At 48.4% G+C, this 14,490-nt stretch overlaps 1 protein-coding gene across 13 annotated transcripts in view; it reads right to left on the bottom strand.

Annotated features, from left to right (window-relative positions):
* Positions 1 to 338: 338 nt before the first annotated feature.
* Positions 339 to 14,490, bottom strand: part of LOC105499623 (lipoxygenase homology PLAT domains 1) — a 183,781-nt gene continuing 169,629 nt past the window's right edge. For 6 of the 13 annotated variants that reach the window (XM_071085422.1, XM_011772360.2, XM_011772381.2 and 3 more), the window contains 3 exons: positions 9,569 to 9,701; positions 8,179 to 8,337; positions 351 to 2,315 (listed from right to left, as the gene is read on the bottom strand). In XM_071085422.1, coding sequence (XP_070941523.1) covers positions 1,835 to 2,315; positions 8,179 to 8,337; positions 9,569 to 9,701 — 773 coding nt within the window. In that variant the 3' untranslated portion in view covers positions 351 to 1,834. Of the gene's footprint in view, positions 2,316 to 8,178; positions 8,338 to 9,568; positions 9,702 to 14,490 lie in introns of all 13 variants that reach the window. The other 7 variants (XM_071085420.1, XM_071085421.1, XM_011772390.2 and 4 more) reach the window with 6 other exon arrangements.

Raw genomic sequence — 14,490 nt, 5'->3', positions numbered from 1 at the left:
TGCACACATGCATAGAGATTCACATACAGGCACACACCATGCACTAATGTGTACACCTACACAAACACCATACTTGCACACTACATAATACACTCACTGCACACACACACATGCACACACACTCACACCCCTCCCTCACTGTGGGGCCCACCTGTGATGGGACTGAGCCAGGAGATGGCAGGAAGCTCAATTTTAAGTTTGATGTCTTTATCTTTATATTGGGGCTGGACATTTAAATTACAGAATGGAGATGGATTTCATGACTTAAAGTGTTTGTTGGACTTTTTATTACCTACTGGAGTCCACAGGAGTTGTGAGGCTTGTCTAAATTTTCATCTAGGGACAGGGGGAGAACCAGTTCCACAGAAAGAGATGGAAACAAAGCTGTTTAATGATGCCATCTTCCCCTTCCCACACACCCCAGTCCTGCGTGTTCAGCATGGTGGATATACTCATTATCTGGTGTAGGCACTGAATTAAAACTACATACACATGAACTCATTTAGTCCTCATCATAATTTACAAGGTGGGCATTATTATCATTCCCCCTGTCTTACAGATAAGGAAACTGAGGCCCAAAGAGAGAAAATAATGTGCCCAAGTTCTCACAGTTGCGAAGAGGCAGAATGGGGATTTAAATCCAGGCTGGTTGCCCCAGAGTCAGTGCATTTAACCTCTCTCCAAGAGATCTCTGAGAGGGGTCTGAACTTGCCTCAGGGTCCTGAAGCCTCACTGCGAGTTTAGACCTTTCTGGGACAGAGGGTGCAGGGACAGCAAAGCGGCAGAAACACTGGTCCTGGGGTGCCCTCCTATAGGGATATTTTCCAGCCTGACCCACCTTGTTGCTGTCCTTTTCTCTGCAGGAAAATCAGAAGTTAGGTGCTGATCTCTGCGAAGTCTTGCTGTGACTTCGTGACTGCCGATCAGGGAGAGTGTGTGTGCATGTGCGAATCTGTGTGGGTACTCAAATGTACGGTTCGCCTGCTGCCTCTCCAGCAAGGTCACATTCCCCTTGAGGGTAGAGACCAGGTCTTCACTTTGTTCCCAAGCCCCTCTCAGCTCTCAGTCCAAATCCTGCCCACAGAGAGCCACAGATTATAATCACCAAATAACCAGAATGACCCTGCTTTCTCTCCCGGCCTTAGAGTGCCAGTGACGAGGCTGTTGCAGGTGCTATCCCTATCACCTTTGTGTCCAGTCCTGACTGTGTTAGCACAGGCTGGGATAACCAGCAGGAACCTGCCAATGCGTTCTCTGTAAAGTGATGGAAAGAATTATCTACTCTTCACAGGCTTATAAATCCCCCAGCAAAACACTTCCTCCTGATGTTTTTCTCCATTTGCCACTGGATTTATTGAAACTGGGGAAAATCATACACTTCTTAGCAAGCAGACGCTAAGATGAATTCTTTATAGGATATGGTTGGTAATAATTTAATTAGCCCAGCTTTTTTGGGGAAAAGTGTTAATTAGTTTTTGCTTAAAATACACCATCTCGATGCCCTCTCCTTCTCCACTTCTATCCCCTGGGTGAAGACTCAATTTCTCATCCACACTCGACAGCAAGTCCCAGCCTGATCACTACTGTTATTACAGAAAAAGGAAATACAAAAAGCTATTTTTGGGCTGCCACAGATTATGACACAAGCTAATTATGATCACTGTAGGTTCAATAAACTGGGGGTAGGGTGGGGAGCAGGACCCCATGAAGTTCTCAGCGGCCTGCTGGCCCCCAGTGCCAACTCCAGAGGCTTTGGAGGGCTGCTGACCACCAAGATGGAGGGCAGAAATGTGAGATGGGGGCATCTCAGTGAGAGGGTGGGGGCTGTAGCCCCTCAGACAGAAGGGAAGAGGTCTCTCCAGGTGAGCCCATCCCCCTGCTTCTTGTCCAGCCACCTGCCGCAGTTGAAGATGGTGGCCACACCGGTGCTGGTGTTGGTGACCTCCACCTTCTCCACCAGCCAGCCTGAGCAGTAGCCGCTGCTGTCGTGCTCCAGGCGCACCTTGCGCAGCTCGCCCAGCTCCAGCGTCTCCAGGAAGAAGCGGTCTGTGCTGCCTCGCTCGAAGAGGTTGCGCATTTTCTGCTTCAGCTCCCGCTTGCCTGTGTCTCCGTTGGCCCCAAAGATGGTCACGAAGACGTTGGCGTCGGTGCCTGCCCCTGGCTCATAGCCTGTCGTCACGATGACTTCGTACTTGACGGGCACCAGGCTCTGGACCTTGCTGGCAAAGCTCTCCGTCGTCTTGGTAACTTCGAATACCTTGAAGTACTTCCTTTTCCTCTTGAGCGGGATGAGGCAGTCGCAGTTAAAGAAGTACCTGGCAGAGACGTGGGAGAGAGGAGGGGGAGGGGCTAAGCAGACCCCAGCCAAGGCTGCTCCCTCCCCGGATCCCCTTGCTCATCCATAAATGGTCCCTTCCCAGGGTAATGGGATATTGGAGCTGGAAATGTTGGGTTAAACTGTGAGTATGGATTCTTGTTTAACTTAAAATTCGCCATGGACAGGCATCTCCATTCTTCCAGTTGCTTCTTGATTCTTCTACTTGGTTTTTCTTTTCTTTTTCTTTTTTTTTTTTTTTTTTTTTTGAGACGGAGTCTCCTTCTCTCTCCCAGGCTGGAGTGCAGTGGTGCAAGCTCCGCCTCCCAGGTTCACACCATTCTCCTGCCTCAGCCTCCCAAGTAGCTGGGACTACAGGCGCCCGCCACCATGCCCGGCTATTTTTTTTTTTTTTTTGTATTTTTAGTAGAGATGGGGTTTCACTGTGTTAGCCAGGATGGTCTTGATCTCCTGACCTCGTGATCCGCCCACCCCGGACTCCCAAAGTGTTGGGATTACAGGCGTGAGCCAGATTCTTCTACTTCTTTTTTGCCCCTCATACTCCATATATAATCCATAAGCAAATCCTGTTGACTCTAATTTTTTTTTTCACCATCTTGGCCAGGCTAGTCTGGAACTCCTGACCTCATGATTCACCTGCTTCAGGCTCCCAAAATGTTGGGATTACAGGCGTGAGCTACTGTGCCCAGCCGACCCTATTTTTAAGATAAATCCAGAACCAGCCCACTTGAAAACTATCCAGTATCTATCTGCCCTGCTGCTACTTGTGTCTAAGTCAACATCATCTCCTATTTGGAAATTATCAAGAGCCTCCTAACTGGTCTTCTAGCTTTTTGCTACCTGTGGTCAATTCTGTATGCAGCAGCCATGTGATCCTGTTGAGATGTAAGTGCAAGTATGACCTTCCCCTGTTCAGAACCCTCCAGTAGCTTCCCATGTCAAGTAAAAGCCAAAGACTTTACAATGGTCTGCAAAACTCCTCGTGATCTGACTCTTCTCTCCCTTGTGTTTTCCTTTTTTTTTTTTTAATGTATTTTTAATTTTTATTTTCTTTAGAGACAGGGTATCAGTTTGCTACCCAGGTTGAACTGCAGTGGTGTGATCACAGCTCACTATAACCTTGAACTCCTGGGCTCAAGTCATCCTCCTGCCTCAGCCTCCTGAGTAGCTGGGAATATGAGCATGCACTATCATGCCCAGCTAATTAAAAAATATATATTTTTGTAGAGATAGGGTCTCACCATGTTTCCCAGGCTAATCTTAAACTTCCGGCCTCAAGCAATCCTCCTGCGCTGGCCTCCCAAAGCACTAGGATTACAGGTGTGAGTCACTGCACACAGCTGTGCTTTCCTTTCTCACCTGTCACCTGCTCTTTTCCAAGCTCACTCCCATCTGCAGATGCTCTTGCTCCCTCAAAGGGACTGGTTAATGTTTGTACCTGGTGGTGTCACCTTTAGAGGAAGTTGCTGAATCCAGAGTGACAATTTTACGCAAAACCAAGTGGAAATATGACTATTAAATTTGTGCTCCCAAATTCCTTACACTTGACTGAGTTGAACTAAGAGTTTGTGTATATATGCATATGTGTGTGTGTGTGTGTGTGTGTCTATGTGTTCACAGACTGCAGAGTACAAGGGGAAAGAGAAAGTCCTCTACCAAAGAAGCCATCACAAGCAGAAGCAAGTCTGGAGCCAAGAGAATTGTCTTGGACCAAGAAGTCCTCCCAAACCTTCTCTTGAACATCCCCAATTTTAGACTCTGGGTAATGACAGTGGGTTCAGGAATTATAAAGGAAAAAGTCAGACAGCATGGTGGGAAAATGCTGCACATGATGTGAGAGGGCATGGTTTGCCCCAGCCCTGCCACCTACCACCTGCGTGACCTTGGACAAGTCACATCTCCTACCCAGATCTTGATTTTCCCATTGGCAAAGCTGGAGGTTTGTACTGAACAATTGCTATGGTTTCTTCCCACTCCAAATTGCTAATATGCTAACACCTTTGAAAACAAGCAGTCTTGGTGCTGGCTAACAACTTCAGGAATGCAACACTGAAAAGGTGTGCCCAATGGTGCAAAATCAAACCCTATTTTAGATGAACATTCTTAACAGAAAAAACAAAAAAACAACAACAACAAAAAAACACCTTTGGTTTTTTGCCTGCTTACGCAACTCCAGGACTTTGCATTCTTGAATCTCATTAGCTCCCACAACAACCCTGGGCATCATCCTCCCATTTCATAGGAGGAGGAACTGAGACTTGGAGAAGAAAAGTCACTGCTTAAGGTGACCCAGAGTCAAAGCCTGCCTGGCCCTGAAGAATAAGCCATTTAAAGACATTTGCAGGAAATCCTTATTCTGTTTTGAGATTGTCTTCCCCCAATTTATCACTTGATAAATTTGGATTGTTGTTACATACTACAATTTCTTAGAGGAGGATATATGTGCATTGTTTTAAAATTCTCTTAAAATGCATTTCTTTATGCATATGCCCACTAATATGCATAATTCTATATAAATACAAAAATCATCTGATCCTATACATACTTTTCTAAATGTACTTTTTTTTTTTGCTCCCTTTTTGCTTGGCTCTCTCTCTTCTTCCTCTCACTTCAGCATCCCTTCTCCTCAGATAACCCATGTAACAGTTGAGGGTGTAGCCTGCCAAATTTCCCTCCGTTTCACCCAACCCTGCACAGACCCACGTGTACATAGACATATGGGGATGTCAGTGTTCCCTTTACAAAACGGCATCACATAAGACATGTTTTCCTGTGTCTCGATTTTCTCACTCAATAATACTTCCTGGGAATTGCTCCAAGTCATCTGGTATGTATTTAATTCATTATTTTTGATGGCTGAAAAATATTCCCTGGTGTAGATATAAGGAAATGTTTTCTGATAGACATAATTATAGGATCACCAAAATGTGGGCCCTACAGACTTACACAAAGCTCTGGCTTTGGAAGGACACGCAGCGGGCTGCTCCTGCTAGAAAGGGGGGAAGGTGTCCAGCCAGAGTAAAGGCAAAAGCAGAGAAAAATGAGCAGAAAGAACTGATGCATATTCAAAACTATGTATAAGTGCACATCTGTGAACACTGTGTATCAGAAAAATGCCACAGAGAATGGGGTCACCAAAATGCTCATCACGGTGGCCACCTCTGATGGGCAGGGCTGTAGGGAATTTTTACTTTCTTTTACATACGTTTCTGTATTATTTGAATTTTTATGGTTGTGTATTAGATATGCTACTGGGATAAACAATAAAGGTGTTTTCAGTTAAAAAATAAAGGTCTTTTTGTATTACTTTTCACACAAATCCTGAGGCTATTAGTGATGAATGAGAACTGGTCAGGAAGGTCAACAGCACATGCAAAAGAGGGGTCAGAATGGAAATAGCTGGGAGATGGACATTTGGAGTTATTGCGTATATGAGAGATTGAGATTAAATTCATTTGTAATTCATGGAACTCCACATACGGCTAATGTGGTGGCAGGAAAGGAATTGTGGATGTTACACACAGTGTTAAGCAAGTGGTTTTATAATACAGAATGTAGGTGCCTTCTAGAATGAGACCATGTGAATTGTCACCACAATTAAACATGCCTACAAAGTCCCCCTTCTGGACGAAAGTGATATTTCTGCAGGAGACAGGTTTTCATCCAGCAGAGACCACAGGCTTGAGAACTGCAGGCAGGCAGGGGTGAGCTAGGGCATGACTTCAGAGAGCTCCTAGGCTGACACCCCTGCCATCGTTCCTCTACCCTAGACCCTATAGAGCATCCAGCTCTCCTCCCAAAGGGCAACGTGAAGCACAAGGAGGAGAAGGGTAACTGCTGGAGGCCACACAGTTGACCAGGAGACAGTGCTAGTATCCAGGGGCCTGGAACCCCTGCAACCCCGTCACTTCAGGAAGAGCCCCTTCCCCACAGATATCTCTTCCTCCCCCTCCAGCTCTGGTGACAGCCAACGACAGGCTGCATTCCTGAGGCTGGAGGGAAAGATACTTCAATTAGGAGAGGTTTCTTCTTCCACAGGATGGAAAATTCTACAACTTGAGCCCAGGACCGTGGGACGGGAAGCTTACAGTTGGGCCTTTGCCTTCCTTTCCTCCTAAGACAGGAAAGCGCCAGGTGGTGCTGAGAACTCTCTCTCTTGGCCAACATTGTGGGATTAAGGGTAATGTGAGGGTGACTATTTTATTTTGTTTTGTTTATTTTGGGAGGTTTGCAGAGGAGCAGTATCAGCAGACACAATCCCTGTGAATGGGAGGTAGTACTGAGCCGTGGAAAGGGCTTAGGCCTGGCCCTGACTTGCTCAGTGAGTCATTCACTTTTCTGGGATAGTCTCCCAACTGTCAAATTCTCATCAGTACTGGTCCTAGCAGGCACATAGAGCAACTCCTACAGGATTGATTGTACTTGAGCTGAGCTTTCTCTAAAAGAGCAGCAAATAATGCCATAGCTCAAGAGGGAAGTTGCTATGAACAGAGTTGTATCTCCCCAAATTTATACGTTGAAGCTGGAACCCCCAATGCAATGGTATTTGCAGATGGGGGACTTTGAGAGATAATTAGGTTTAGATAAGGTCATGAGGGTGGGGCTCTTATGATGGAATTAGTTCCCTTACATGAAGAGGAAGAGAAACCAGATCTCTCTCTCCACCACGTGAGGACACAGAGAGAAGGCGGCCATATGCAGGCCAGAAAGACAGTCCTCCGAGAACTTCACCATGCTAGAACCCTGATCTCAGACTTCCAGCCTCCAAAGCTGTGAGAAATAGCTTTCTGTTGTTTAAGCCACCCACTGTCTGTTATTTTGTTATGGCAGTCTGCCAAATTCCCAAGGAGTTGCTTGGTCTGGGGGAGCCAAATCCAGGGAGCTGCAGGTTGGACGAATGTGGCTTTGAGAAGCTTGGGCTCCTGAGGGCCAGAGCCCGTAGCTGAGGGCTCTGCCTGGGTCCAGCCTGGCTACTGCAGACAGAGGTTACCTGTGCAGACAGAGGTTACCTTTCCTTGTACAGGGAAGGCTTTAGGGTGTGGTATGAGCAGGGCCAGCCCCAGGGAGAGATGCAGATGTGGAGGGTCCATGGTGGTTCTGGCCCTGTGAGCTGTGTACTCAGCTTTCACTTACTCTTTGGCAAGCCTTGACCTTGGATTCCCCTTTCCAACCTACCCTGCCTCCTTCTCAGCACCTTTCCTGCCTTCCAGAGCCTCAGGGTTCTTTCTGGCTTCCAGTTTGGCTACCAAGGGGTTTTAATTAGACAAATTGATGACTGTGACTATGTTGCCCAGGTAACTAAGACCCTTAATCTTCCAGAAATGCCTGAGTCTCCAGAAGGTTCCAATGGGAGAATGCAAAGCCCCTTATCTGGGGTACTGTGAGGCAGATGGACCATTGGATTACCCTACCTTGTCTCTGGTCCCTACTCTGCCCACATGGATGGTGGGTTTTCACTATGACCGTGTAAACAGCAGGCTTCAAAGCTGTGTTTCTTTGTTATTTTAGATTGAGGGAAGGGGAAGGCAAGGGAAGTCTCTGCTCTCTGGCACTGTTTGACTTTCTCAGTATTCTTCCAAGGAAGCATCCCTGGATTCAAAGACTAGATGCACCCAAGGTCATCTGGCCTACTCCCCTGCCTCTGACAGTAGATGCATAATCCAGATAGCTTCAGAACCATACAGGTGTCTCTTCCCTTCCTGCCTTCTAGGCCTCCTGAATGGGGTAATCTTGACCTTGAAGAATATACCTCCTCACACCCTGCTCTCTTGCCCACGTTCCAGCTCAGTCCCTGCCCTATGCTGAGGGAGGGGCACTTCCTCGGGGAAAGGCTCAGTACATACACATTGCCATACTCCATCTCGGTGATGGTGATGGTCTTGATATGCCAGACAAGCTCCCTCTTGGGGATGAACCGGTCTTCCCTGGCGAGGTGGCCCACGCAGAGGGAGGCAATGTCCCCCAAGTAGACGCTGTCAAACTCAAATGTGTCTGTGGTCCCCCTGCAGGAAACAAAGGTGTGGTCTTTGCCCACTGGAGCAGGTAAGCATTTGTTGGGGGCTTGCTGCATTCCAAGCACTGGGCCAGGAACAGGGATGGGATGGCAAGCAGGACCTCACGGCAGTCCTGGGGGCTTTGAGGGGTTCAGTTCAGTTTGGGACCAAGACAATCACAATGAAAAAGCCCCACTAGCTGCCTGGTCCAAGCACCAAAGAATGGTGACAACGTTATGCAGGATGGAGATGGTGAGGGTGGTGAGACTTGGAGAGCAGAGGGAGGAGGGGAAGGGAAGAGTCCCCTGAAACAGACATGTCTTAGCAAAGTCATGGGTGGGAATAGTGGGGTATGGAGGTACAGATATTTCTGGGGGAATGCTGGCTTGGATGGAGTTTGGGTTCAGAGAGGGAAAAGCTAATGGAGAAGGTAGGGGTGCAGGCGGTCTGCTGGGGTCTGTAAGTGCCAGTCTAAGGAGTCCAGACTTCATCCTGATGTGGAGATTTGAAGAAAAGGTTGTTATAAATGGAACATCTGTGCCCCAGCTCCCCCAAATTTATATGTTGAAACCTATTCTCCAGTATGATGGTATTTGGAGGTGGGGCCTTTGAGAGGTGATGGGGTCATGATAGCTGAGCCCTCATGAATGAGATTCATGCCCTTATAAAAGGGGCCCCAGAGAGCTCCCTCCCCCTTCTGCCATGTGAGGACACAGTGAGAAGATGGCTGGCTGTGTACCAGGAGGCGGGCCCTCACCAGACACCAGATTTGCTGGTGCCTTGCTCCTGGACTCCCGGCCTCTAGAACTGTGAGAAATACATTTCTGTTGTTTCTAAGCTACCAGTCTAATGGACCAAGAGAAAGATGTAGCAGAGTTAAGGGGGAGGTAGAGGCTGTCTCAGCAGTCCTGGAAGGAGTGAGGAGATGAAGTGGGCATCTGAGCAGTTCAGAAGTGGCTCTGATGGAAGGTCCTTGTCTCTGTAGACATGAGGCAATGTTTGCAGTGAGTAGCACTGTCCAGCCACAGGGTAGGCTCCCATTAAGTGCAGTCCCATGCTTTCCCTTTCACCATTGCCTATTTAGCCCCTGGGCACTTGCACAGGATCAGCACACTGCTCAGTAAGTACTTGCTGGTTAGGCCCATTTGTGTACCTATGGCTCCCACCCAAGAGGGAGATTCTTGGGGTCCTCCCTTACCTACCCACCCCCCACCACTTCCCATGGGCCTCCCCTTCCTACTTCCTAAAGGCGCGCTGCCTAGAAGAATTTTCCACGAGAAACTCTTTGGATCGGTTCTTCCTGCCCTCCAGGATGAGCCAGACGTTCTCCCTGGTTTCGCCTCCGTTGCCCGTTTCTATGACGATCTCGTAGGCTGTAATGGAGGAGGTGGGGGAGGGTCAGCACAGGGGAGGCCGTGCCCATCATCAGGGCGGGAGCAATAGGGCCACAGCCTCTGGTCCTTCATTTGGTCTTAGGCTACAGCCTGGGGGTGGGGGAGGCAGGTTAAAATCACCACGATTGAGATGTTGTAGGTAGAACCTGCCCAGATTCTGGGGTTACAGTGAATGCTCTCATTTATTTATAGTAGCAACCTCTTTGCAGGCAAATATGGGAGCCACTGGGAATGCAGCAGGAGGTGGGGGTGAACACTCAGCTACAGGGCTGAGATGCAAAATGGAGATGGGTGCTGAGAAGGGAGAAGAAGGGGGGCCCAGTGCAAAAGCAAAGGGGAAAGACCCAGGCGGTCAAAGCACCCTGAAGACCCTTGCACTTGCTCCAGCAAGCAGTCTCGCTCGTAGCTTGTCTCGGTGCCATTCCATCTCACCCTGCTGTTCCCTCAATCGTGTCTGCACAGGCATGCACTCCTGCAACATTGGTTAAGTAGGTGCTAAGTGCCAGGACTGGACTAGACCCTGGGTGACACTAGAACTCAATCTGTAGCCCCAGACACAAACACTGACTGTACCATATAGCAGAATGTGACAGATAACCCTGCAAAAAAGAGCCAAAGTACCGTGGGGTAAGAGGAAAACCTGGTTCCCCATTTCCTCTCCCACTTCATGTCCTAGTACTTTCTCTCTTTCTCACTCCAGCCTCTCTGCCTCCTAGCTGCACCCAGAGCACTTAGGTATGCTCCACCCTAGAGCTCTGCAATGCTGTCCTGCCTGGAGTCCTTCCCTCTTTCCTTCTCCCTCCCCCACCCATAGTGGCTTGGCTCACTGGCTCAGCTTCTCGTCCTTACTCAAAAGTCATGTCTCAGAGATGTCTATCCAACCACCCTAATTAAAATTGCAACCTGATCCCCCTAAGCTGAGATACTGAGGGTGTGTGGCACGTGATCCAGGCTCACTCCCCAGGGACCAGGCCAGGGATGGAACTGGCACCCTGGACGACACAGTAAGTATCTGGCTTGAGTGTCTCCAGACATAGACCCCTTGCTGCAGTACCTGAATGACTGGCGGTCTGGGATTCTGGATCCAAAGGGGTAGCTCTGTTTCTGTGCCTTTATCTCAGAGACATGATACAAATAAAGAAGAGGAGAGATGGCCATGCCTGTGGCTCAATGTAGCACCAATCCCAGCCCCCCAGCCACCCTTTTGCAACTTTTCTCAAGGAGAAATCTCTGCTACCTGAAACAAGTAGAGTGAATCTAGGCAAAGAGACAGGCAGACTCTGATGGAGGAAGAGATCCACAGAGAGTGCATCCTTTCTGCAGTAGGGAAGGGTTCTGCAGCCCAGGACAGATTCCAGCCCAGGAACCCAAAGCCATCCCAGCAAGGGAATCACATTGTTCAGTGGTTCAAACCACTGCCTTCTGCTTTCCCATGGGAGGCAATGGTTTGTTCCGCAAACAGGTACTGGTGAATTCAAAGGGAGATCCTGGGTGTGGTTAGGGAAATGGTTTGTCAGCATCAGCGAGGGAGGCAGGGAGCACTGGGAACCTGCATATCACCGCGATGGACTCAAGTAGGAAGTGTGAGAGATGATGTGGGTGGCCTGTCCTACATGGATTGAAATGAATTCTTTCCTAATGGTCCTAAGGATAAGGTAGAGAAGGTTTGTAAGCAAGGACATTTAGGTAGATTAGAAACAAATGTTGCTAGTCGCATCGGTGGTCTTTCGAAAGGAAGTTTCAATCAGCATATTTTCATCTTGCTTTCTTTCCCAGATGAAGTGACTTGATAAAAATGTAGAAGGCATGATTCTCAACTTTTTTCACAGGTTGCTGGGAAGGAGCAGATGAAAGAGGATCAGGAGCTTGAACATTCAGGGCAGGTAGAAGTGATGAACCCCATCTAACAGAGATCTCCCGTGGGGCCAGCACACCCAAGGACAAGCCCCACTGGAGGAAGGCTCTTGGCAGTCATGCAAAGGAAGAAGCACATGGAAGTCACTAGCATAAAGAGGCCACCAGCAAAGCTACTGTGAGCTTAGGGGGCATGTGTCATAGTTTGAAAGGCAAGACAGGAGAGGAGCGAGCAGATCCCCCTTGAAATCTTGCCTTCATCCTGGGCATGGCATCTGCAGAGGGCAACGAATGAGCGACACAGGTTGTACCGAAAGGGGAAGGGGCAGGATGCAGGGAAGATTCAATGTCACATTGTTCAAGGAGCTGCATAATAAACAGATGTTTAGTCTCGAGACAAGAACTACAGGGGCATGTAATGGCCATGGATGAATGCTAGGAGCATAGTTGGGCTTCCAGTGGGCATTTGGATTTCACTGTCTCATGTTTCAGGACCATTGTTTATGTTGGGGAGCTCCTACCATGTGGGTTGGATGGGGCTGAGAGTCCTGGACCTGGCCAATAAGAATCCTCCCCAGGGAGATGCTCTCTTCCCTTCCATGGAAGCTATTAAGCTGGAACAGTATGGGATTGGAGCTGCGAGCAGCCAACTTCCACAATGTACTAAAACAAAGTTGACACATGGGAGGAAACAGAGCTGAGAGGAGAAGAAAGAGACATACTGAGATCACTGGAGCCTCTGGAGACAGCCAAGTCTCGGCTAGAGCCACCCAAGACTTCCAAGTTCTGGGAGCCAATATATTCCCTTTTGCTGGAGCCAGCTTAGGATTGGGTTTCAGGTACATACAACCAAGAGTCCTGACCACTCCTGAAACTTTCTGTTTGACTCCATTGGGACTACCAAAGGATGGATGCTTCAATAACATAAATATGAAGATGGATTTTCTAGCTGAACTGTCTGGTGAAGCAAGCAGTGAACGTTCCATCCCTGGGGAGCTGACCTGCAAGCTGGACTGTATTTTGGCTGGAAATGTTGCAGGTAAGGCTGACTGGGCAACCTTAAAAGGCTTTGAGTGGGAGCACAGGGAGTGGGAGGGGCTGCAGAGAGGAAGACATTGGCCCTGCCAGAGGATGTCCCAGCGAGAGATGTTTTTGTCCTTCCAGGTGTGTGTGTGTGTGTGTGTGTGCATGTGCACGTGCATGTGCATGTGTATACAAGCATGCATGTAAACACATGTGCATATGATCTTACTGTCCTGGCCTTTTTTCTGACCCTGGATCAATTACAATAGAATCTCTGGGAGTGGGACCCAGACGTTAGTATTATTTAAAGATTGCCAATGGTTTTCAGCTTTGGCTGCACATTGGAACCATCTGCAGAGGCAGATGCTCGGAGAGGGCAAGGAGCAGCTTCTAGAATTGCCAACAAGAGTTGGGGATAAAGGTAGAGAACAGGAAGCTAAATGAGATGGAGCAATCACTTAATCTGGAGTACCAGCCAGGCCTAATAAGGACAAGACATCCTGGGGCGGTGCAGCGGGCCTTCAACGTGTCACTTAACTTTTCTGGGTTTTTGTTTGCCTTATCCATGATACAGAGTTGTGAATTTGCACCCCCTCTATTTCACGGGGTGGGAGTAGGATTGCAAAGATCTATTGAGAACATGGATGTGGAATGCTTTCAGCCCCATAAAGCTCTGTTCAAGTACAAGAGAGTATTTGTCCTCACACACTGAGTGTCCAGAGATGCCTTGGGGTCAGTGATGTCAGCATGTAAGTGCCATGAGAGCAGAGTCTCTGTTTCATTGATTAGTGTGTCCCCAGAAGTCAGATTAGGGCCTGGCCCTTGTGGGTACTCAGTAAGAGTTTGTCACATGGTTAAATGAAGGTAGCTGAGGGTTGGCATGCTTGCCTCAAGCTGCATCCACGACTGCCTCCAGGCTGAACCTCTATCTGAGGACACAGGTGTGGCTGCCTGTCCCCTCATGGGCAGCCCAGATGGCATCGCTTTGCTCTATGCAACCTCCCAGTAAAGAGGGATTGATTCAGGCCCTCTCCTGGCTATGCGTCCTTGCCCTCTGGTCTCCAGCATGCACACATCCTTCTGGAACCAACAGAAGGGTCACTTACCCTCTACAATCTCCCTGTCAATCTCACAGATTTTAGCAGAGGTTTGGCAGGGAATTTGTGAAGGAGACTCAGTGATTATGCTCCAAGCCTTACAACTCTCTACTTTCCTGGACACCAATAGCCTGAGGAACCTCTATTGCTTATCATGGCACTTGTGTAAGGTGCGTAAAGTTTCCCTCGAACTAGATTGTGAGACTCTAAGGACAAGGACTATATTTTCTTCCATTCACTGAGCACCAATTGAGCACCTACTGATCCCCAAGGCCTGCAGAGCTGCAGAGGGCTACATACATGAGTGATGCTATCCCTAACCTGTGGGAGCTTTTGGATGTATTGAGAGACTAATGCATGTGCAAAGGACAATACAAATAAACTAGAGGTCACAAAGCCATATGCATCATTCATAGCATCTAAAATAAAACTGGGCACCCATAACTTCTCAGGAGTGCAATAACACAAGTTGGGAGTCTACCTTCTGAATTAGGGCAGGAATCCTCATACAGGAATTCTGGATAAATGGGTGCTTGGCCCTTGTTTGAATACTCCCAGGGACATAGTGCTCACTACCTCTCAAGGCAGCTAATCTCATCATTGAGCAGTTTGGATGGCATGGTAGAGATGAGTGTGGGTTGGTGGCCTCCTTTCCATAGCCTACAGTAGTCCCCTGGAAGGGGCTGCCCAGCCAGGGACTACATTTCCCAAGTGCCCTTGCATCTGGTGGTACCACATGACTAGTTTTCACTAACAGGATGTGAGTTCTATTAGGGGAGTGTGCCTTCTCCATG

This window comes from Macaca nemestrina, chromosome 19 (genome assembly GCF_043159975.1).
Source record: "Macaca nemestrina isolate mMacNem1 chromosome 19, mMacNem.hap1, whole genome shotgun sequence".
NCBI lineage: Eukaryota > Metazoa > Chordata > Mammalia > Primates > Cercopithecidae > Macaca > Macaca nemestrina.
This window is presented reverse-complemented; position numbering and strand designations above follow the sequence as displayed.